Below are 24,422 nucleotides of genomic sequence, written 5' to 3' on the forward strand. Positions count from 1 at the left end.
TTGTTTGTTCTGCCTTTTTCTGTTTATTGCTTCTGTGTTGCTCTGTATTGATTTCTTGCTTGGGGTGTGCCCTTTTCTAAATGAAGCTTCGAATTGACCAAAAAAAAAAGTAGCCGAATAAATAAAGCAGTCGCCGTTTTGGTCAGTGAAAATGTAATAAAGTGATGGCATGCTCTTCACTTGAGATAACCGTTCTTGCAATTTTCTTAAAACAAGATTACAGAGGGAGTTGATAAACTAGGAGGAAAATTTCAGAGCGATTCTATAAGATGAGAGGAAGTGACCACCCCAGTCCTCATTTTCAGCAACTCAGTACTGGAAGGTGGTCAATACTCAATACATAGCTACAATTTGCTCGACCGGTCTCCATGTATGGACCTAAAATTAATAAATTATCATCTCACCACCTGATCCGTCCATAGAGCCACAGTGATATGATCGGGATTGAAACAGGATAATTAAAAGAACATAATTGAAACAGGAAATTAAAAGGAATAAAATTAAACAAGTTTGATATTCATTTGATAATTTCTCAGAAAAAAACAACATTACTTTATAGTTTCGGAGAGTTACTGTAAACACATGTTTACAAAAGACCCGACCAAGATCCAATTACCATATAAGGTAGAGCCCAAAATGGCTAACCAACCTACATAAGTAATAAGAGTCCTAGCACATAGAAGGGCCGGTCTCTGAAGGCCAATAATGCTCAAGTCTATTAAGTAATTACTGATGTTGTAGCTTAAATGTTTTAGAGTAATGAATCAGTCCTCAATATTGTTATTCTTTCTAGTTTCTCCGGTCGTAACAAGTTTTCACCTGATGATTTTGGGTGTCGATGGGATTTGGGTAGAATATAATTAAAATATCCACCAACCTATAGTTTTGGTTTTGAAGTATTTGATCACTGTGTTTCACTTGATTTCAACATAACCTCTTGGCCATTTGAAAATAAACGGAAAACTACAAAGAATTACTTCAAATTTTAAAAGTTGTTAAAAAAATTATCAGAGTTGCTCGTAGTATTTTAATTGCCAATTTAATTAAGAGCTTCTTATAAGAAGTTCATTTTAACACATGAACAAAAAAATTATCTACACAAGCATAGATATTCCACATTCAACCAAAAAATTTGACCTTGAGATGATTTATCCAACTCCAAGTAAACTTACTGATCAAACTGAAAGTCAATATGCTAGGGTTGTGGGGGGGGGGGGGGGGGGGGTCCACGTGTCAGTGAAGTAATTTGAAACCGCCAGTCCCCACTTTGTCCCTTAGCCAAATTTGAACAGAGCGCGAAATTTAAAGCCAACACCATCAAATCATACCCCTATCAAAATCCAAAGGCTCTCTGATTCCTCATTTTACCAATCCCCCACTTTTTTTTTTTTTCAAAATTTAATCATTTTTTTTATAACTCCCTAAATCTCGAAATCCCCATTCTTTAAAATCTCTGCATTTATTTCTTGGGTTATTAATTTAAACTCCCAAAATGGGGAAAGAAGAAGATGAAGCTCTGGTTCTTCGCTCTGAAGAAGCTTCATTTTCATCTGGGCAAGTCTCGTCTGGAGTTAAATGGCCATATCTGTAAGTGGGTTCGCTTCAAAATCTAGTCTTTAAGTGTTTCTTAACTGTTTCTGATTGCAATTAGGGTTTAGTGATTTAGGGTTTTTGTATAGATAGAGAGATAAAGTTTTGATTTTTCTTTAGTAGGATTGATTTGATTACTTACCCAGATCTTGTATTGAAAAATGTGAATGAAAAGATCAAAAGATAGGTTTTGTTAGTGATTGGTGAACAATGTTATTTTAGGGTGGAATGACTTAAATGTGTAATGTTGGTTTTGGGCTGTTGAATTCATGGTTTGGTTTCAATTTTGCAGGAGCTAAGTGATTTTGGGTCATAGAATTAGGAAGTGGGGGTGGTGATTGTGGAGGGACCAGATTCCATTTGGGGCTTATCTAGTTGGGATTTTTCGATGAGCAAGATGAAGACAACACATGCAAATGTTAAGGGGAGAGGGCTGGGGAGAGTCACTCAGCAGGTGGTTTTTGAGCTCAAGCACAAGGTGGTTATTGCGATGAACAAGCTTGCTGATCGGGATACCTACCAATTAGGTGTTGAGGAGCTTGAGAAGATGGCAGAGTGTTTGAATCCGGATGGGATTGCTCCGTTTCTGTCGTGCATTTTGGATACTGATTCGGAGCAGAAGAGTTCGGTTCGGAAGGAATGTATTAGGTTGATGGGGACATTAGTGAGGTATCATGAGGGGCATGTTGGACTGCATCTTGGTAAGATGGTTTCTAGTATTGTGAAGCGACTGAAAGACCAGGACTCTGTTGTGAGAGATGCATGTGTGGAGACTGTTGGTGTTCTGGCATCAAAATTGAGTAATGGTAGGGGGGAGGGTGATGGGGTGTTTGTTGTCTTAGTAAGGCCGCTTTTTGAAGCTCTGGGTGAACAAAACAGGCAGGTTCAGTCAGGTTCAGCATTGTGCCTAGCAAGGGTCATTGACAATGCTCATGATCCCCCGGTTTCAATTCTGCAGCCAATGTTGAATCGAACAATAAAGTTGCTCAAGAATCCACATTGCATGGCTAAGCCAGCCGTTATTGAGCTGAACAGGAGCATTATCCAGGTGAATTCTTCAACTATAACACAATTATACTGTCAATTTTTTCTCTTTAGAAGAAACTATACTGGTTTTATTCGTTTTTCTCTACGTTCATACTTCCGGTTTATCAAATCTGTTTTTTCAAAGCTGCATAACAGTTTTTACCTTTCAATGACATTTATCATTATGTGTACATCACTTGAAATCTTGTTAGCCATAATCATGCGAGGCTCTTTATATTTTGTTAAAAGTGTTTACTGATGTTTTGCGTCAGTTGCATTAGTTTGTGTTTGTCTTCTGTTCAATAGAATACGCATGGGTCTCCGATATCACATTAACGATCAGAATTTGGCAACACTTACTGCATGGTCTTTTCTCTCAATCATGGTGCTCTAGCTTTAGTACTGAAAACCATTTGAAGGAAATCAGCTTTGGCCAAATAGGGCTGTCAAGTTATGAAACAAACAGTTTGAAACCATATTCCTGTATTCATTTTACTACATCTTTTTGGAATGCACATTTGTTGTTATACTTAGATGTCCTTTTGTTTTGCACAATTTGATCTTTATTGTAGGCAGGGGGTGCCCGAACACAAAATATCCTCTCTGGTGCAATGGCAAGTATTCAAGAATCTCTGAAGAGTAGTGATTGGGCAACACGCAAAGCTGCTTGCATAGCTTTAGGAGAAATAGCTACAAGTGGTGGATCCTTTTTGGGCTCGTTTAAGGCTTCCTGTATTCGCTCCCTTGAATCATGTCGCTTTGACAAGGTTAGCGTTGATTAAACATCTTTATTTTGGAGTCTTGTTTCAGGAAGATGAATAAACGTTTCTGTCCTGTACTTCTGTTTCTTGTAGGTGAAACCAGTTAGGGATATCGTCCTACAGGCACTGCAGTGCTGGAAAAGTCTTCCTGGATCTGACACTTTTGAACCTTCAGAAGCCGGATCTTCTATTAAAGGTTTAGCGCCTGTTGCCAGTATTCCCTTTTTTTTTCTTTTTCTTTTTGCAAATTGGTTTTTTACTTGCTGAATTCCTACTTCGATGCAATTTCTTCAATTTATGATCATACAATTCAGTAGTCTTTTTCAGAACTCCTTGCGGTCTTTTGAGGCATATTGAATCATATGTTGACTGGACCTCACCTTTGCAGTTCTCATATTGAATCTAGTAAAATATGCTAGTAAATGACAGTTCAAGTTATCAAATGTAGTTCCCAGAAAGTTAATGTATATTAGGATGAGCTGGAACTCTTGCAACCATATGGATAAGTACTTAACCTAAAATGTATACCAATCTAAGTTATAGCCTGATAGTTTCATTTATGAAGCTTGGCCACTTCTTCCTTATGCTCCAACATCTTAATCCTCTCAAGATATGAGGTTGTAGTTTTGGAAGAAAGGTAATATTATGTGAAAATGGTATATATTTTGATAATGTTCTACATATTAACATTTCTTTCAACATGGGATTAATAGATTATCTTTCAACATTTCTTAGTGATGTTGGTTCTCGGTTTACTGCAACGCCATTTCTTTTATATAGGAGTCTGCTTGGAAATTTTAAATGATGTGGAACATCCTTTTCCTGGGTTATTTTAGCAAACTTCTCAACTTAATGCAGTCATCTTGTTACTTCTCTTAATGGCTTTTAAAAATTGTATGCACAGAAAATTTCTTTGGTGGTGACTACAGTGACATAACAAGTGCCAGTGAATCTGGTAGGAAGGATAGCTCGTTCAGGAAAGTTGTTGCTACTGCGACTAAGAGCAGGATTCCTTTGTCTGGCAGGAAAACATGTCCAAATTACGTGGAAAATCATCAGTGTTCCAGTGAAGATGATTGGCATATCAAAATTGCAGTTCCTAAAGCCCACAATGCTTGTTTGCCAGAGTATCAGAATGAAGAATCTGAGGGTAGCACTATTACAAAGACAATGGAAAGGATGAGCACTGATGTTACAAGCGCACATGATATGGGGTATGAATATGTTCATATGGATGAAAAACAAGAATGTTCTTCTCGGTCTAACATCATCACTGATGACATCGAAACCAAGTTTGTGACAGTTTCTTGTAACAGTATTGAGGAGTGTAGTTTGCAGAAGCCAGTGGGAAGAGATCAACGGTTTGCAGTTGAAGAGAATAGTAGGGAGAAAATGTACACTGAACGGGATCGTAGAAGTCTTGATTCGACTGTGACAGAGTCTGATTCTCATACTCCTCATGGATGTTGTTCACAGATGACAAATGAAATGTCCTGCATTAGAAAGCAACTTTCTGATATCGAAAATAAGCAGTCAAACTTAATGGATCTCTTACAGGTAAATACCTTGAGAATCTCAGAGTGCATATAAATTAGTTTATGGTCTTCACAATCTGTCAAAACTGATTACAGAATTGATTAAAGCAAATAGTCAGATCAGTATTCTATGCCATAAGCCTAACCATTTGGTTTAGAGTCTCATCTTTAAGATAAAATCAAGTTAACATGGTATGACCCAATGGCACATACAATTTACGTAGTAACCGTTCTCTTTCACTTTTTTGCCTCAGTTCCCGAAAAACAAATAAATAGTTAGCTGTCTTGCTACTGAGCTGTTTTTCTTTTCAAGCTCTGCTTACAGTACCTAATGTAGCACTCATATTGCTTTGAAAATCTATTGTCGTTCTGGCACATTGCTTATAAATCAATGTTACAGTCATCTACATCATAAACAGTGTTAATAGTCTAAGTTTTCTTTTGTCTTTTTTCTCTACAGGCATTTACATCTGGTGTAATGGGTAGCTTGTCTATGTTACAAACAAGGGTGGTAGGACTAGAACATGTTGTAGATAGATTATCTCAGAACCTAGTACATAGGGAGGAACGTTCCAATTTAGCAACCTCCAAATTCATGAAGGAGAGCCCAAGTGTGCATTCGCCAAGACTCTCTGCATGCACTCCTAGGCCATCTATAGATATGTGCAACAGGAAGCATTCAGTTTTGTCTGTGAAACATTCTGATAGTTGGGAGGATAACACATTAGTGAGGACCCAAGCAAACAATTCTGCAAGGAAAGTTACAGAGACATGGAGTGATACTAAGGTGAAGCTTACCAGGAATCCTGTTGGAAAAGATATTCAGAAAAGTTCTGGGCAGGGAACACAGAGGACAAGTCAAACAAGGACTGATGTTATGTTTACCTCAGCTTCTAGTGCCAAAGTTCGACAAATGGAAAGCGAGAATAACATCTGGAAACAGGTCAAGGGGTTTCTCTGTGAAGGGGACATGGATTCTGCATATGTTGAGGCTCTTTGTTCGGGTGATGAAATTGTTCTGGTTGAACTTCTTGATAGAACTGGTCCTGTTCTAGAATGCTTGTCACCAAAAACTGCCAGTGATGTCCTCAGCACTTTACTATCATATTTTGTGGAGCAAAGGTTTATCAACACAATAATCCCTTGGTTGCAGCAGGCAAGTGTTTCTACGCATAATTTACTACCATTTATTATGAACAAAATCTGTCATGCACTAAATCCTAGTCATATATAAAACGGATAACCTCCAGTGTGGTCTATCTAATTATTATCATTCTTTTTCTGAATGTCCCTAAGAGGAATAAGAAAGAAAAGAAATTTCCATATATGCAATAAAGTAAAGTATTTGACACTTGAGATTTATGTGCTTTAACAGTTCAGTTGTTACTTTATCCAGGTAGAAATTCAGTTAAAATATATTTGTTCTTTCTTTTTCTTCTTAAAGTAAGGTTATTAAAAAATTGAGATCGGGTTTGAAAATTCAGTTGTCTCGAGTACATCCCTGTGTCTTTCTTAAAATACTATGAATTTACTAAGAAAAAACAATGGTGTTGGTTTTCTTTGCCCCTAGCCATTTAGAATTATATTTTCTTCTTTGAAAGAAAAGTTATACTCTCTGATTTCAGCATCTATGGAAGTGCTAAGACATTATGCCATCTTGTGTCATTTAGGTTGCTGATTTGAGCACCACTCATGGACCAAATTACTTTGGGCTGTCTGCAAAAGCAAGGCAAGAATTTTATTCTTCTGTTCAGGAAGCAGTAAATATGGAATTTGCCAATTCTTCAGAGAGAAGATCTGTCACTCAATTAGCTGTGCAGTTTCAGCATATCTGGGGTAAAGCTAATTCATATTACCTTTTCATGTGTTGTTTACCCTTTGTGTTCTTGCAGTTTCTAACTGTGACTAACCCATTAACTTTGGCTTGTGCAGGTTAATTAGGTGCTCAAATTATGAATCAGCCACATGAGGGTAATTATTATGTTCTTTACCAAATGATGGTCTAGGTCTGGTCACTCAGACACAGCCACACGAGAGTAATTATTATGATTTTTCTGCATTTTGTATGTAATTTGCCAAATCCATCTCTCCATCATGTAAGGTTAACCAAGACATAGCTTCTCCATTTCTGCGGTATTTATCTTATTACGAGTATAATACATTTAGGTGTTATTAATCAAGCTGTGTGAGGAAGTCTTTTACCCGAGGACATGTTCAATTTCTTTTACATGTACCTAGTAATATTCAATTTGCTAAACTAAGAAATTTCCAACAGGTCCATTCTACATTTGGCAGCATTTTAAATCTTGAAAATATTGAGAAACTGCAGCCTCTACAATTGTGCAACAATGAAAAACTTACTCTGCCCTTCCAAAATTTAGCTACAAAACTATATCTAAACAAGATTGGCTGTTTTGAACTTGTGTTTTTCCAAGAAAATAATAGCTCATTTGACACCGGAACAAAATTTCTCACTATAAAGGATTGAATAAACATACTCTGGTATATCAAAGTCTAGCCACTGTGATATGGAAAGACCATCAGAGGCTTTCTCTGAATCTATGGTATAATAGAATACCATAACATAAAATGTCAACGAATTACAAGGTAATCGGTTCAAATTTTGCCGAAGGGGCAAGTCTCACTCAAAACACCTAATGGATGAGACGGGTTGATATATATCTTGTACAGAATCAACCTCCATCCATTTTCTGGTTTAGGGTTTAACTTCTTGCATAAATTACTTATCTTGAGACAGAAAACTTGAAGACGGGCTATGAGGACCATGATCACTCATAGGCTCACTGTGGCTCCTTTCATTTCCCCGGTTGCTCCTTCTCCTGACTTCTCCCCCTTCACCAGCTTTTCCATTTACATCTCTCTCAGCAGCTCTATCTCCGGATTGAAGCAAAGGGTCATGGTGTTCTGGTGTTTGGAGACTCTCCAGGATTTCAACAACCTGGCTCATAAGGGGTCTCCCTTTCGGGTTCTGGCTAAGGCATTGGTATGCTAGATGTGCCACCTTCAATGCAGTTTTAAGTGAATACTGCCCTTCCAGTCGAGGGTCTACAATCCTCAGAAGTTTCTTATTATGATTCAAAAGTGGTCGAGCCCATTCAACCAGATTATGTTCTCGGCTGGGCCTGCTCTTATCCATTGCTCTCTTTCCAATGAGCATCTCGAGTAGCACTACTCCAAACCCATAAACATCACTTCGAGCAGTTAAATGCCCTGATTACATCAAATTAAAAATAAGTCATAAACTACAATTATGACTAATGAGCAAGGACATCAACTTAGCCTCAGAAAGATAAATATATCTAGTTTTCAACTGCACAAGAATTCATATAAAAAACTCACATTTGTCAAAATTAGCAAATCTATGGAATATAGGAGAGATTGGAGGGAGGTTCATATTATTTTGGAATAATATTTCCTCATGTCCCTCCGTAAAAGTAACATGTAACATGATGGAATATAGTTGGCTTCGCAACAGTGAAGCACAATAAGATGCCATATAACAACTTATAATTATAACAGTCGTTTGTGCTAATTGTCAGTACACAGTTGTCAGTCTTAATTAAGAAAATACAATATTATCATTTACTAGTGAGCAATGAAGAAAATTATCAATAATAGTATAACTCAGCAACTTAGTTATAACATAACATGTTCGTTACTCATCAGGGAGTTGCATATAACTCAGCACCGTAATTATGGACACAACTCACCAGTCATTACGTACTCGGGAGCAGCATATCCATATGTCCCCATCACCCGTGTTGAAACATGGGTTTGGTCTCCCATCGGCCCTTCCTTTGCAAGACCAAAATCTGAAAGCTTCGCATTAAAATCCTGCAATTCACAATTGCAATTTCAACCACAAAATCAACATAATTTCTTCATGATAAATTACTGAATTTTTTTTTCTGACAAGTAAATTACTGATTTAATGAAAGCATAAATATTTAATTTCCAAGAATACTTTCATCATTTCATTTGCCAAAAATGAATGATTGATCATTGCAACAAACATGCTTCTGGTTTCAGGTTCACTTCGGCATATAGATTGACTTTTTAGAGAGCTTTTAGTAAAAGCTATCACTTCTTACAAAATACAGTCTTTAAATTGAAGGATGTGCCTCAAGGAAATGCCAAATCTTGTATATGTAGATATAAGATGAATATAGTAGACAACGAACCGCATCCAACAAAATGTTTGATGTCTTGAAGTCACGGTAAATGATTGGTCTTTCAGCACCATGAAGAAAAGCAAGTCCTTTTGCAGCATCTAATGCAATCTTCATTCTTCTTGTCCATGTAAGCGTACAACCCATTCCTACCAACCAAAACAGAACCAATATTTGAGCAATTAAACAACAGAGGATGATAAATTTTCTTAATTGACAAACATAGGCATGGACGACTCAGAAGTGCCAAAGAATGATAGCTTTTGAAGTTTTCCTTATGAGAAATCACTCACTGCGGAAAAGATGTTTTTCCAAGCTGCCACTTGCCATATATTCATAGACCAACTGGCGGTGTTCATCCTCACAACAATACCCAATTAGCCTTACAAGATTAGGATGACTGAATTGTCCCAAGTAGTTGACTTCAGCCTGCAAAAGAAACAATATCAGGACAATAATGCTTATACGATGATAACCAATTGCTAACAAATGACATGAGATATATTATGCCAAATCCCTCTCCCTAGTCACGATGACAAATATTTGTGTATCACTAGTTTGCAAACTAGGGACTTGTTTAGAGACAAAATTTTGTTTAGCAACGAAGGAAATACCTCATATGTCTCACATATACTTATGTCATCAACGGTTTTTTCTTGCGTTAGGGGTTATCATTTCTTAGAGCAAAGTTATCATATTCAATTGCTCATCTCAATGACTAGATCCTTCGTATTGAGTATTTCAGTCCATTAACTTCAAGTAACAAGGAGCCCTCATCAAATTCAAGCAACACAGAAACTAAAGAGAAAGTTAAGCTATTTCCAGCAGAACTTGTAACAAGTTGAGAAGTAGAAGAATTTTGCCTTGCACATACGGAGACAATAGTTATCTCTCTCTGGAAAGGACTGACACAAGCTTCACACTGTGCCATTCTGTCAGCAGTATCAGATGAGAATATCTTTCACATTCATTACTACAATGTCCCACTGTGTTTTCAAAGACAATAATGTATATTCTTCATCCGCACGCAGAACATTTATACAACAGAATACTGTAAAGCGTGATTTCTACAAATATAAATAAGAAGAGAGTGAAAGATGAGTGAAATACCAGCCATTCCCTATCACCTTGGTACCCTTCTGGGTTAAGCTCCTTAATGGCAACTTGTGTGGCCGTGTAACCTGGTCTCACAGTGTCATCAATGACTCCTTTGTATACAATTCCAAATCCACCTTCACCAAGAATCAGATCCGACCTGAAATGTTTTGTGGCCAACCTCATCTCATCGTGAGTAAAGATGTTGACATTGATGTATCCAGGATTTTGGCGGAGGTCTTTTATATTCTTAGTAACCAGAGGAGTATCACGTGGTGTTTTATCCGGGTCTGGTTGAGATACTGACGAGTCATATCCTACTTCATAAGTGAAGAAAATGGAAGTATTACACCAACACTCATAAATATTATCCTATTTTAATGAATTAAACTACAAGTTTCACTTTACTTCCATATACATATATATGTATATTCACCTTACTAATTCATATGTCACCAGACTAACAAAGACATTTCTTTCTGCTAGCTTCTAAACACAGTGCAAATTATCAACAACACAATTTATAGAACAAAGAAAGAAGGACATTTACAGAATGATCAACATAACTCTGCACAAAAAGCACTTCATGTTCAATAACTATCATATACAAACTTTACCTACGTCAGAATTTTGAACTTGAATTAAGAAAAAGAAGCACAAGCAACCCCTTTCATTTCAAACATTCTCAATCCGTGACATCGCAAACCAAACATTGAGTTCCCATATATGAATGCTTCATCAAAAATCTAAATGTGGCACATGTACTCTCAAGTTTGAAATTATAAACACATGACAACACAAGAACCAATAAACATCCTAAATTTGATTGCTGAAATGTTGTTAGAAAAATGAGATGCATACCTTGTTGGGTTTTCTGAGTAAACTTGGATTCCTTCCTGTGTTCACTGAAACAAATCCCCATGAATCTAAGAAACATTAACCAAAATCCTTAAATAAAAAACCGCAACCCCAATTCAACCCACGTTACATTTCAACCCCTCCCTCCATTTCCAGGCATTGACAAATGACAGACTCAATCAGCCTGCACCGACATGGTCACTTGCCAATGCCCCTACTCTTGACTTATCTGCAATCCGGGTCCGGATTCAAATCTGGGTCGGGGCAAAAAATGCGATGTGGGTCGCCGGAGCCACCCAAGACTTGGAAATGGAGAGGTGAAAAATATCAAGGGAGGAGAGAGAAAGTGTTGAAAGATTAAAAGGACGGGTCTTTGGAACACAGAAACTAAAAAAAACAGAAACAGAGAAAAGGGTAGAGAGATTTGGTCCAGTAGTTGTTGTGAAAGGTTGAGAAGCCAAAAGAGGCGAACATAACGGTAAGCCAGACATGTTGATGAAACCCAATACCATGTCACTCCTACCCTCCCGGAAAAACCAAACCAAAACCAAACTGAAACTAAACTTTCTCGGATGACGACGATGATTAGTTGTAAAATGTTTTTTTTTATATGTTTTCTTTTCCTTGTTTGTGCCGATCATTCAAAGATTTTTTTTAACTTCTTCGGTTTAGTTTTAGGCTTTTAACCTTTTAGGTAGGTTGTCACTCGTTGCCAGTTGCCACTTGTTCCAGAACGTATTGTATTAGCGAATCTGCCATTGATCGAATTATTTGGGTTTCTTTCTTCTCCCAATAGATGTTCTGGTTGATCAGATGGGTAGCATAGACAGCTGAAATGAGAGTGACTTGTTCGTTTGAACTTATAAAGTCTCTGTTCAATCTAAATACTCATATTGGGTGGGTTGTTTTTCTTCATATATGCTTTTAAATTCCTCTTTCTCATATTAGAGTTACTGTATGTGCGTGTATCACCCAAGTTATTCAAAGAAGGTAATTGAAACAAGACGAAGGAAGAATTGAACCGCCATGGAAACTCAAAATAGTTCAAGAAATTCGATGATTAGCTATAACCCCTACAAGTTTTAGAGTCCATCTCCTTTAGATATAGAGAAACAAGCTAGGCTTAATAGCCAATTTCTTACCTTAGCTTTCACCTTAGTGTCAATTTATTAATTCAGCTTGTATTTATGCCAATTTGCTACTCTAGTTTTTCAAAACTTGCCAAATTCATTAATCTTACCAATTTGCTACCCTTTTATCTTCAAAAATAGACTATTTGATACCTCACTATAACATTAATTTGTCAATTTTTTTCGTAGCAAACAATTAAATTTGAAAATTCAATTAACTAAATTACTTAATTGTAAAACCATAGAATAGTAATTCAACTTAGGTTAACATAAATACTCATGGTAGCAAATTGGCAAGTTTTAAAAAATTAGGGTAGCAAATTGGTAAAATTTAAAGCTAAGGTAACAAATTGACACTAAGGTTAAAACTAAGGTTGCAAATTGGCAATTATACCAACAAGCTATTGTAGATTATTACATATTGAATATACAATTAAATAATATCCTTTTTTACATGTTGTAAGTTGTATGAAGACATTGCATAAAATTGAAGATCTTGAGTTTGCTTCATTGTAATAGTTTTGCCAAATTAGTATCTGAAATTCTCTCGTCCATTAGATCTAATTTAATTAATCATATGAGTGTTTTAGTGAACTATAGAGGTAAAACAAGTAAGATAAATAAGGGAGAAAACCTTATGTACCCATTTCCTATCCCCTTCCCTTAAATTTTAACATTGTCACTTCTTGCCTACTCAGCTTAATAGCCTCTAACCTCATGTTAAGCCATCCCAAGTTCATTAATTGGACCTCATTTTTCAAAATCAATCATGTTTCTAGTTCTCATTCCGGAGGAAAGAGGAATGACTCATTCCTTTTCTTATTCATTCTCTTTCCCATTGCTCCTCAAAGCAATTCAACCTTAGTAAACACCCCCAATTGACCAAACGTCAATTGAAAAAGGAAGATGATTGGAACGGGTCAACCCGACCCGAATACCCACAAACAAATACATAAGTCACTTCCTCTTGGCGACTCTCATATTTCAGACTCTACCAAACGCAGCACAAAGCAAGGCTTCCCAGAAAACGATCGAAAATGGCCGACGAAGCCAACAGAGCTGTAAGCCCCTCTTTCATCTTTCTCTCCATACCTTCCGGTTTCTTTACTTGCTAGATACTTAACCAGATATCAATGTTTCACAGGCGTTCATGGAGATTCAAGGTCGCATGATCGAGCTCACCGCCAAACTCAAGCAGGTTCCTTTTTTTTGTGTGACCCACTTGTATACTTAGTATACGGTGAAACCCAGAACTGATTGGTGTTGTATTGAAATGGGTTTTCAGGTGCAGAACCAGATGCGAAACAAAGAAGGAGAAAAGAAACGTGCTTTTCTAACCCTAGAGGAGATTCGACCTTTGCCTGAAGACGCTAATACTTACAAATCTATTGGTAACTTCACTTTTAATGTCCCAAGTTTTAATCTTTTCCCTAATAAAATTACACCCTTTTGTTTCTTTGGGTTGTTTTGATTTGAATATGATGGTTTTGTTGGGATTTCAATCTGTTTTGCAGGAAGAACGTGAGTTTCGGATTGCTCTCTCGTTTTTGTTGAATGGAAAACAGGAGTTGTTGATTTAATGAGGTATCTTATATATGCAATTGATGAAATGGTGTGATGAGCTCTGTTGTTTATGGTGGACAGATTTGTTTTAGAGCCCAAGTCGGTGTTGGTAGATGAACAGGAACAGAAGCTCAAGGACAGTGAGACTGCAATTGCCTCACTACAGGTGCTCTCCCCCTTGTACATTTTCAATCTTTAATGTACTATTTGGGAGACGCCACTAGCTAGTTTAGATGTTAATAGTGAACCAAACTTGTGTGTTTGTTGTATTGGAAATAAGTAACCTATGTGACTTGGACGGGAAAAACTCACATTAATTCACCTGTTGCCCCTCATTTACAAACTTTCTTTGCATGATTAATCTCTTCCTTGAAAGATTGCTTTTTGTATTGTGGAACCTATTGAGCAATTTGTGCCGTTTCTTTCTGCAATGTCAAACGGCATTATTAATCAATCGATCACATTTTTGAAAATTTCACTCAATTTCTTTAGTACATTTTATATTATACTTTTGAGAGTGATGGATTGTATATTATACTTTCTCATAGATTCAATTTCTTTAGTATGTATTATAGTACAAGGTCAATCTTTGTTTCTTGGATACTTTTATGCTGTTCAACTTGGTTTCCCCTGAACGTGTACGCTGAGACATCGCTTATAAGAAGCTTATAAAAAACATTTTATGAATAGGAGGTTTGTCCAGGAGTTAGGATAAGATGAAACTTCATAAATTTGTGCCCTCAAGACATCTTGTCAATTGTTCAAGGGTTGGCATCTCATGAAAATAATTTTTGTTTTTAGAAATGTGGAGATTCTTAATTGCTGTTCCATAACTAAGGGTCTCTCTCTGTGCACACGTAGGAGTTCCTGTAGAATCCTGATTTAAACTACGTGATGGAACGTATCTTCAATCAAGTTTTCAATTTAGCTTCACTGTGTATAAATTCCTTATCCTTGTTTCCCCCAAGCACACCCTGATTTAAGCCATGTGATGGATTAAATCTTCTCAATTAAGTTTTCAGTTTTGTTAGCTTCACTATATATAAGTTCCTAATCTTTTTCCCCCAAAGTTCTTGTCCAACCTTCTATAAATCTCTTTACCTAATCAAACAATAATGTGAACAATGCATGAATCGTGTTCAGGACTTTGATCATTAAATCCCAAACTGTCATTTTTTGTGTTTTCATGGAAATGCTTGAGGTGAGAGAGAGCGAAATTAAATAGAAAAGCTAGTGGAATTTCCGTGGGATTGACTGGTTCAAGGTTAAGGTGGAAAAACAATCTTCGATAATGTTGGAGAAAAGCAAGTGGTGGGTTGCAGGATTTATTTTTGTAGAACTTTTTGGTTGAAGATTTTTTTAGTGCTTTAGCTTGTTAAATGTTCAACAATTGCATTTATGTACGATGAAAGAAACTTGTTTCTGATAAGGAAGGGAAATTCTAGAATGTTATTTGTTGATTGTTTTTTTGTTAAAACTCGACACTGCTAAATTTTGAAAGATAATATTTCTGCTTTTCTTGTCTGTCTGCGCATTGATTTTCTCTGCTGTTCGACAGACCTCAAAGGAATACATTGAGAAACAGATTGGAGAGGTAGAGGCCAACTTGAGGGAGCTATTGAACCAGGATCCAGGTATTGCGCGTCAGATAATGTCCATGACCGTAATGTAAACATTCAAAGTGATGCAACTGTTCAAATTCTTCAGTCTTCTGCCGTGAATTCGTTTTGTTTCATTTGTACAAGACATGAAATTTGTAGAATTAAATGGTTTTCTATCTGCTGCTACCTTCTTGACCACTGGGTATATTCTTAGCAAGTGAATGAAGCTTTTTTGCTTAAAAATACATCACTTTTGTATTACTTTATAAGATGTCAAAGTAAGAAAGAACGGCTCACTCATTCATGTTCTAATGCAAATTGTATTCTTAGACATTATCGTGCTCACAACTTCCCGAGTGCCAGAAAATTGTTGAGTCTGAAATTACTCGTTCTTATATTAGTATATGAACGTATTGGAAAAGGTTGCAAGAGATTGATCACTCGGAAGGAGGGTTTCTAACTTGAGCAAGAGACCAAATGCAAAACCAAGGGAAAAAATCCAATGTTTAGATCACCATTGAAGGACGATAATTGCAACAAATTAGTCCATTATATGGTTCTCAACTATTTAAATCCTTAACGACAAATTTTATTGAACATGCATCAAGGTTGCTTAGTACTAGTCACTTGCTTGGCGTGGACTGGCCGTAGGACTGATGGTCTTCTTGTTCCAGGGATAGCACAGATCAAATTGCTTGGTCTGATCTTGGTACCTGCATGAAACGGTGGGTTTGATTCTCCATGTACAATGATCGCACCCATCCCTCAAGTGTTCATATATGTCGAACCACTCAATGTGGAAAGGTCACACAAAGCTACAATAGAACAGCGTTCCGGCGAAAGCGGCCGGTTTGAAATTAAATCCATAGGTTGCATTTCTGTGAAGCTGATGGACGCCGTGATCATCGTCCTTGGATCTACAGTAAGAACATCCGAAGGGGGATCCAGTCATCCAGATAATTGATAATCTCCACATGAATAGTGTTCCAGACTTCCAGTTAATAGCCTCGCAGGTAATTATGAGTGCAAAAACGTGCCATGTGACGGTCACTGGAGTTATCTTCGTAAATTTCAAGTGAGAAATATTTGGTTTCCGGGATCAATTTATAGGGGACAAAAGCTTTAGCTATTCTGTTAATTATGTTTTGACAAATTTGTTTCCGTTTGAATACCACGCATGAATATATTTCCAGTACATGCAACTCTTTAATTGGTTTCTATCGAGACTTTCCAAATTTCTCATTTGACCTCTTATGATCTTCCAACTATCCAATTTCATATTTTTTCCTCAATTGGTTGTGAAAAGATTGTAGCTGCCAAATATGCAATTATTTTAGTTTGAAACATGTATATATTTGCAGCTTCAGTTCATTTAGCTTCGTCATGAAAAATATTAGGTGAACCACATTTTTGGCTATTTTGGGTACGTCAATGCAGACTCGTCCAATTATCTTCTCTCTATTACCTCTTTTCTCAAATTTTAGGGGAAACTCCAATTGAGAGTGCAGAAGCCTGAACCTGATTTACGATAGCAATCAATCAGACGACCAATGAAGTATGAAAATTGACTACTTAAGAAACTTAGTTAACGATTAAATCTCATCGCTTGTACTCCGGCCAATTACCAAAATAAATTTTCAATTTATCTAAAACATGTACTGTATGCATAAAAGAAGAACGGCCAAATTGGACAGAAGTTCTTCTGGATTCCTAGTGTCTTACGGACGTATGGCTCAGATATCAAACCAAAGTTAACATTTTTGTTCTGAGTTGATTTTCTTGTTTTAATCACCGCTCTTCAAATTGACTGCAATCAAACCATATTCTACAGCTAATTAGTACGTTACATAACATGTAGCCAAAGTCTGAAAAATATATATATAGCAAAATATTACTAGCTGCCAGAAACTCAAAGACAAAGTGATATGTAATATACAGCGTAGCAGGTCGATCACGTATATGCATCTGCAAGAACCTGTTGCCCCCGGAAAGATACCAACAAAATCTATATGTAACCTCTTCCAAAGTTCCAAGCATATTATTCCATATTACCAACTCATCAGGATAGCAATGATCCTTTAACAATGGAGTAGCTGATCATCATAATCCATTTAAATCTGGAAATGCAACTTAACTTTACCACTATTTTATATCTTTGTGGTTGTAGTATACACGCATGTGAGAGAGAGAGAGAGAGAAAGAGAGAGAGAGAGTATTAAACTACGTACTGCAGCGAAAAATAATGATGATCGACCTTTAATTAGAATATAATGTATATATATATATATATATATAGATTGTTCAGATTTGATCATTGAGTTGTATAATTCCTTCAATACTGGATAGCGAGGAGCTAGCTTCTGATATGGTCATGGCAGCATCTCCTTGGTTATGTGCTTGGCAGCTGCAGGCTGCTTTGGTGGCGATATGCATTTCTTTCGTGTTGAATACCAAAGGCGCGATTGCTGCTCGGCAGTTAGTGATCGAGAGATCCAGTACCGTACAGGATCATTATAGGAGGACCCTCATAGACAATGGACTAGGTTTAACACCACCTATGGGGTAAGTTGCGAAGATATGCTCATTTTCGCATGAATATGCTTGGTGATCTGTTTGGTTTTGACACATGAGTTTTTGTACTAAGATGCTTTGATGCATGATTGGTGAGCAGATGGAATAGTTGGAATCACTTCAACTGTCACATAGAGGAAAACTTGATTAGAGAAACTGGTACTTGGTTCATCATTTTGAATATTTCTACTAACAAAGTCTCTAAATATACATGTAAAGAAACTTGTACTTAATTGAAACTTTTCTACAGCGGACTCGATGGTGTCAACAGGTCTTGCTGCACTTGGCTACGAATATATAAATTTAGGTATATGTTACTTTGCAGCCCTTAAAGCTTCGCAAAATCGAGTAAATGAAGAGCTTCAATGCATAGTTAACCCATGGTTTAGTAACTACGTACTTCTGTTTTCCTCATTAATTAGATGATTGCTGGGCTGAGCTTGATCGAGATTCTGAGGTACGTACGTACTTTCAATAAAATCTTAAACTTCATAAGTTCATATATACATTTTTTATATATATGCTTAGCTGCTTACGTATATATATCTCTCAGCTTACAATTTCACATTGAGGACAATTTTTGCAGGGAAATTTCGTTCCTAAAGCTTCAGCATTTCCTTCTGGACTCAAGGCTTTAGCAGATTATGTCCACAGCAAAGGGCTGAAGCTTGGGATTTACTCTGATGCGGGGTAAATATTATGGTCTCTACCGATTACATTTCCATCTGTGTCATTACTCATTACCTAACATATCCCTCTTTATTTAGAGAAACAGATGATTTTCCATTCGGCACTCCAATCATTCAATTACATTTCAGCTGGCTAACTAGCTAGCTAAGAATATATGTTAGCGAAATTTTGTGCATGGTAAAGTCTTAGTGTAATTAACAAATTAATTACCAGAGATCTTCTAGAGCAAATTCAATATATATATATACACATATATATATACACACACACACACAGTTGTACGTCATCTATTCATCTCTAATTACTTCGTGGTTTACATATACAGAACTCTAACTTGCAGTAAACAAATGCCCGGATCACTAGGCCATGAGGAACAAGATGCACAAACTTTTGCCTCTTGGGTATGAACTATCTTAGTTTCTGGCTCAGAATTATTTATACTATTAATAACCGAAATTGGGTATGTCAACTAATTAAAACGCCTATGAAATTACATGAAGACTCTTATATCATATGTTATTTTAAAATAAGATTATATAATTCGAGAATAAAAAGATAAAAGTTAAAATAAGAATAAATAAAAATTTATCTCGAGATAACTTCCCTATAACCGCCCCCACTTCCTCTGCACACATGTAGTGGGGGGTGGTTGCTAGTATTATATACTGAATAAAAAAGAATAGAAGGTAAAGTTGTAAGAAAAAAAAAACTCACCCATCTAATCATCAATTCACTTACTATTTTCTCAACTATAAACACACATAATTAGGACAAAAATATTAAGAAACTATGTATCTTGTTATGAATAATTAATACTCGATCTGTTTATATATGTGTGTGTGTGTGTGTTGGTTTAACCAATTCAATGAATTTCACTAATGACAAATTAAAATGTCTTTATAAATAGGGAATTGACTACTTAAAGTATGATAATTGTCATAGTACCGGTACAAGTCCTAAGGAAAGGTACATGTTAATGTTATCCTTTAATTAAGTACTTGATGATCATTTTATGTAATTAAATTAGTTACTTAATTGTACTAATGTGGTGATTGTATTGGCCAACAGGTATCCAGTAATGAGTAAAGCTTTGCTAAACACCACAAGACCCATCTTCTTTTCCCTATGTGAATGGTGAGATCGACTATCATTAATTCTACAAAATTGATGTTGATGTTGATGTTGATGTTGCATGTACGCCATGTACCAAATTGTTAAACATTATGGGTATGATCAAAACACGTACTGACGTACAATTGCAAAAATGCGTTTGACAATGTATTAAATATATATAGACATCAAGACAAGGACTTCTCACATCATATTCTCTGATGCCAATCTCTAGGGGAGTGGACGACCCTGCAACCTGGGCGGCGAGTGTTGGAAACAGTTGGAGAACAACCGGAGACATAGCTGATAACTGGGATAGGTGAGAGCCATTAACTTGTACGCACACTACTACGTACGTACGTACACATCGATCGAACACACTAAGACTAAGTACAACGGCTTGAATAAGTTGATCGATCAGCATTGTCTACATAGACATTACCCAAAAAAAAAAAGCATTGTCTACATAGACATTGTATAGGTTTTTAAATCGATCACAAGCTTAATTGGTCTTTTGAAACTTAACGTCAAATATGTATATGCTAGTATGACATCTCGTGCCGATCAGAACGACAAATGGGCATCGTACGCTGGACCTGGAGGATGGAATGGTAATATATAATCTCTGAAATTTAATTATCTGAGTATAAGATTAGGGTTTATTTTTGCGTGATAGCTAGATATAGGAAGAAAACAGAATATATAAACCTAATGATTGACATGCATGCATTTCTTTAATTATACTAGATCCTGACATGCTTGAAGTTGGAAATGGAGGTATGACTGAGGAGGAATATCGTGCGCATTTTAGTATCTGGGCATTAGCTAAGGTAACACGACGAACACATAGCAAATAATTCACTTACCTGCCTATCTACAAGCTTTCTGTATAATAATGTGGAACATGTCACGCTGAACAGGCTCCTCTGCTTATTGGGTGTGATATTCGATCAATGGACGATGCTACTCTTAATCTGTTAAGCAACAAGGAGGTTATTGCAGTTAATCAAGGTGAGAGATTTCAAAATGTTTCTAAATGGGAAAAACAAAAACAGCAACAAGAACAATATCTCCATGTATTTGGATCCTAATTAAGTATTTATTTCACTAATATTATCCCTTTTTTTTAAACCGAACACTAATATTATCTATAAACAGACAAACTAGGAGCACAAGGAAAACAAGTTACGAGTGGTACCGATTTGCAGGTAATTAGTAATTGATTTATACTCCTCTAGATTACTTGCGCAATGATAGGATTAATTCATTTTGCATATATAATTTCAGTAATAAGGTGTTTGAAGGCAGTTCAAGTACGGGTGATATGATTAAGTGATTAACTAAATTTTGTTTTGAATATTGTTATACATTTTTGCAAAAATTTTACTGACATGTGAAGAATTTTGAAGTTCCCAATGAGTAGAACTACGTAAGTTTGCAAACGCAAACATATAAATTTATGATTTAAGCATCAGTTATTTTTTTCTTAAAAAAAATTGAGTTTTATATAAGAGCGAAAATTGTTGCAGGTTTGGGCAGGCCCTCTGAGTGATAACAGGGTAGCATTAGTACTGTGGAACAGAGGTCCTTCTAAAACTACGGTCACTGCTCATTGGTCAGATATAGGCCTTGAACCAACAACGGTTGTCAAAGCAAGAGATTTATGGGAGGTCAGGCACAATTATATATATATATATATATATATATATATATATATATATATATATATATATATAGACGAACCAATTGCCTCAAGCTCTTACATATGTCATATCTCATAATATATAATCTGTTTATTTGGATCATGCAGCATTCAGTTGAATCACCAGTTAGTGAAAAACTCTCTGCTGATCTTGAGTCTCATGCTTGCAAGATGTACGTACTCACTCCCAAGTGAATACTTCGCACCCCCACGTACACAAGATGGAGATTAGTTATTACAAAACTAGGGTTTCACTCACATTCAATAATGTGGATGTAATGTAGAGCTATAATATACTCACGGTGACTCCCTATTTTATATCATTCATAAAGTTAATTAAACAACAATTAAGTACTCAAATTTGTGCGCGTTTTGGAATATTTTGTTTGCCTTGTATAACATCTTATTTTTATACCATCGGACATAATAACTAACAAGCCTTCGATCAAGAGTGACAAGTGTTGTTTGTGGCTATTATACCAATATATGTACTGATATATCTGAGCGTATCACTCGTTAATTTTTGGGCTTAACACAAAAAATAGTTACAATTACATGTGAGTCACCATAACGATTGAAGTAGATACCGAAATATATATTTGGCCTAAGTCCTTTAAAACGTACATGCAGAAAAAGAGTTTTGTTTTGATGGTCAATAATGGAACCATAACTGGTAATAAAATTATTATAAGGTATTAGTGATTATTGTTTAAGGAGAAATTAATGTAACAATAGAGAGAAGATAAAGATGTGTCTAATAGCCCAAGTCTCATTTAGTACCGTCTCATCCCGTTTTTAAATGAAAACTTGTAATTTATATATTTTTGTGCCGAAGTATAATTTATTTATGTTGACTTATAAGTTCAAAATATTTGTGTAACGAGGACAATTTCTAAAACTTTGACACTTCATATGCATTATAATTGTAAAAACATTATTGTTGAATGTTGATTTGTTGATAAAAATATTCTAAATTATACGTTTTTATTTAACATCTGTGATGGTGAGACTTGAGCCAATCCGTTCCGTTTTTTCCATCTCGAACTTAAAAAACTGTAAGGCCCAGCTCGATCTGGTCTCGAGTTTAAAGAGTGAGACGAGAAGTGTGATTAGCACAATCCCTTCTCATGCCCAACCGTACCATTTATAGAGGATTACAAGATATCTCTAATAGTAACAGTCAAACTATTACTACTCGGAAAACATCATGGGCAGAATTTATTTCTATTAAAATGGGATTTTAATCTCAATGTATTATCCTTTACGTGGTGGATGTGCTTCATTTAGTCTATGATTGCTTGATTTGGATATGGATGCAAGCCAAGCCATTCATCTGTATTATGTACTTAATTGGAGCCATATAAGTTCGTTTTAGCAGTTCATGGTCTAAATTTCTCATGATTTTAAATTTAGAGAATTAGTCTAAGTTGAAATGATTCTAGACATAATTTTGAATTAGTCTCACTTGCTAATCACATGCCTCTTTTGCTTTCGGCAATTGGTTGGTGAAGCCGAAAATTGTATTCCAAGTACTAAATACTTTTGATGCAAAATGTTAAGGCGAAAATTGCACTCCAGATACTAAATGTTTTTAATACAAATTGTTCATGGATTTATAGCGCTTACTTTTGGTTATGAATTTGATATATATAAGTTATTTACAAAACTGAGATCATACACAAAGTATCTGTGTTCATTACATCTAAGTACTCCGGAAATAGTTGTTATTAAGTTATGGAATTGTACTGTGCTAACTAGTTCATATAAATTTTTTAGAACGATCTTATTTAATAACAATTTTACCATAAATTCTTAATAATTATGATTACCTCTGTTTATCAAATCATTTTGATATTAAGGCAGAAATATCACTTTTGTCATCAAAGTATGCTTCAATCAACACTTTGGTCATTGAATTTTTGAAAATTTCACTTTGGTCATCTAACTATACTACTCATATGTCACATTAGTCATTTTGTCTATCTTCTTTGTTATTGAATGTTAAATCATAATATGTAGGGTCATATTTGTCATTCCAATTAGAAAATAATTAAACTATTGTGCTAGAGAATAAGAAAAATTGTCATTTGATTACTCTAATCTCCCAATTACCCTTCGAATTAACAAAGAAAAACGATGAAAATAAACAAAATGATCAATATGACATACATGTAGTAGTATAGTTTGATGATCAAAGTGAAGTTTTCAAAAATTCAATGACCAAAGTGTTGATCGAAACAAACTTCGATGACCAAAGTGATATTTCTTCCTGATATTAATTATAGTCATATATTGTGTATTGAAGAAATTTAGGGCAAATGTCCAATTCTCTCTACTATTTGTATACTTTTTAGCAATAGTAGGAAAATTCATTTTCTTTAGTTGAAATCTTTTAGTCTTATTGTGATACTTTATTTATGCATAGAGTGAAAATCACTTTTGATCTTGAAAATAGAAGCAAAAATATTTTAAACAAAAAAAATTGAAATAACAAACTAATGTTACAAATAACTACAGATTTCATTTATGCCTATAGAACATATTCCTTATTATTATTTTTTATGTAAAATGATGTCTTAAGAAGAAGGCAAAATTATCAAAATACACTTCAAATTTAGCTGAAAGTGTCAATTTACACCATAAACTTACGATTCTGCCAACATACCTCCTAAACTTTGTATAAATTGTCGATTTACATCTCATCCGTTAAATTTAACTATTTCCATTCAATTATACATCCCATCTGTAAAAATTGAAATCGGTTTCTTTTAAAGTAAAAGTCAAAAGTCATTTATACATTGGGACCTTGTGAGAAAACTGATGTCTAAAGTAATTTTTAATATCGGCCAAAAACGTATGTTTAAATTTTTTTTTATCTTAGACATTACCCATTAATACCTCGATTTTTTTTATATTAACATTGGTCATGACATGTTAGCATAATCTTAGTAATTCATGTATGAATGATGCTTGATAATGTTATTGCAAGTTATGAGTTTT

General features: G+C 35.5%; 5 protein-coding genes across 7 annotated transcripts in view; 3 read left to right on the plus strand and 2 right to left on the minus strand.

Annotated features, from left to right (window-relative positions):
• LOC126792896 (probable serine/threonine-protein kinase PBL17) overlaps positions 1-11,075 on the minus strand; it is a 29,838-nt gene extending 18,763 nt beyond the window's left edge. The window contains exon 1 of the mRNA XM_050519409.1: positions 11,059-11,075. The gene's annotated coding sequence lies outside the window, so the exon portion shown is untranslated. The remainder of the gene's footprint in view (positions 1-11,058) is intronic.
• On the plus strand, positions 1,356-7,019 carry LOC126792885 (TORTIFOLIA1-like protein 2). Its single transcript, XM_050519391.1, has 8 exons — positions 1,356-1,587; positions 1,883-2,638; positions 3,189-3,383; positions 3,471-3,573; positions 4,282-4,934; positions 5,373-6,068; positions 6,583-6,748; positions 6,845-7,019. The coding sequence occupies exons 2-8, from the start codon at positions 1,979-1,981 to the stop codon at positions 6,847-6,849; spliced, it is 2,478 nt and encodes an 825-aa protein (XP_050375348.1). The 5' UTR covers positions 1,356-1,587; positions 1,883-1,978; the 3' UTR covers positions 6,850-7,019.
• The window catches only part of LOC126792889 (ethanolamine-phosphate cytidylyltransferase-like), a 137,651-nt gene continuing 120,592 nt past the window's right edge, over positions 7,364-24,422 (minus strand). For all 3 annotated transcript variants that reach the window (XM_050519396.1, XM_050519395.1, XM_050519397.1), the window contains exons 7-12: positions 11,059-11,102; positions 10,213-10,517; positions 9,396-9,531; positions 9,115-9,251; positions 8,644-8,767; positions 7,364-8,143 (exon numbers count right to left, since the gene is read on the minus strand). In XM_050519396.1, the coding sequence (XP_050375353.1) occupies positions 7,653-8,143; positions 8,644-8,767; positions 9,115-9,251; positions 9,396-9,531; positions 10,213-10,517; positions 11,059-11,102 (1,237 nt within the window). In that variant the 3' untranslated portion in view covers positions 7,364-7,652. The remainder of the gene's footprint in view (positions 8,144-8,643; positions 8,768-9,114; positions 9,252-9,395; positions 9,532-10,212; positions 10,518-11,058; positions 11,103-24,422) is intronic.
• LOC126792903 (prefoldin subunit 1) lies at positions 13,136-15,594 on the plus strand. Its single transcript, XM_050519416.1, has 6 exons — positions 13,136-13,246; positions 13,330-13,383; positions 13,471-13,576; positions 13,700-13,706; positions 13,830-13,914; positions 15,307-15,594. The coding sequence occupies exons 1-6, from the start codon at positions 13,223-13,225 to the stop codon at positions 15,418-15,420; spliced, it is 390 nt and encodes a 129-aa protein (XP_050375373.1). The 5' UTR covers positions 13,136-13,222; the 3' UTR covers positions 15,421-15,594.
• On the plus strand, positions 17,709-21,805 carry LOC126792897 (alpha-galactosidase-like). Its single transcript, XM_050519410.1, has 15 exons — positions 17,709-17,911; positions 18,021-18,079; positions 18,171-18,227; positions 18,343-18,377; positions 18,507-18,610; positions 18,936-19,011; positions 19,518-19,576; positions 19,679-19,744; positions 19,956-20,039; positions 20,267-20,331; positions 20,468-20,550; positions 20,641-20,731; positions 20,879-20,928; positions 21,250-21,390; positions 21,531-21,805. The coding sequence occupies exons 1-15, from the start codon at positions 17,715-17,717 to the stop codon at positions 21,615-21,617; spliced, it is 1,254 nt and encodes a 417-aa protein (XP_050375367.1). The 5' UTR covers positions 17,709-17,714; the 3' UTR covers positions 21,618-21,805.

This window comes from Argentina anserina, chromosome 4 (genome assembly GCF_933775445.1).
Source record: "Argentina anserina chromosome 4, drPotAnse1.1, whole genome shotgun sequence".
In the NCBI taxonomy this organism is placed as follows: Eukaryota; Viridiplantae; Streptophyta; class Magnoliopsida; order Rosales; family Rosaceae; genus Argentina; species Argentina anserina.

Excerpts from the sequence above, each read along its gene's own strand:
- LOC126792885 (XM_050519391.1), top strand. The coding sequence starts at position 1,979 with ATGAGCAAGATGAAGACAACACATGCAAATGTTAAGGGGAGAGGGCTG. Across the intron at positions 2,639-3,188 it reads TGAACAGGAGCATTATCCAG|GCAGGGGGTGCCCGAACACA; the intron begins GTGAATTCTTCA and ends TCTTTATTGTAG. Across the intron at positions 6,069-6,582 it reads TAATCCCTTGGTTGCAGCAG|GTTGCTGATTTGAGCACCAC; the intron begins GCAAGTGTTTCT and ends TGTGTCATTTAG.
- LOC126792903 (XM_050519416.1), top strand. The coding sequence starts at position 13,223 with ATGGCCGACGAAGCCAACAGAGCT. Across the intron at positions 13,247-13,329 it reads CCGACGAAGCCAACAGAGCT|GCGTTCATGGAGATTCAAGG; the intron begins GTAAGCCCCTCT and ends AATGTTTCACAG. Across the intron at positions 13,915-15,306 it reads CTGCAATTGCCTCACTACAG|ACCTCAAAGGAATACATTGA; the intron begins GTGCTCTCCCCC and ends GCTGTTCGACAG.
- LOC126792897 (XM_050519410.1), top strand. The coding sequence starts at position 17,715 with ATGGTCATGGCAGCATCTCCTTGGTTATGTGCTTGGCAGCTGCAGGCT. Across the intron at positions 19,745-19,955 it reads TTCTTTTCCCTATGTGAATG|GGGAGTGGACGACCCTGCAA; the intron begins GTGAGATCGACT and ends GCCAATCTCTAG. Across the intron at positions 20,732-20,878 it reads GGTTATTGCAGTTAATCAAG|ACAAACTAGGAGCACAAGGA; the intron begins GTGAGAGATTTC and ends ATCTATAAACAG.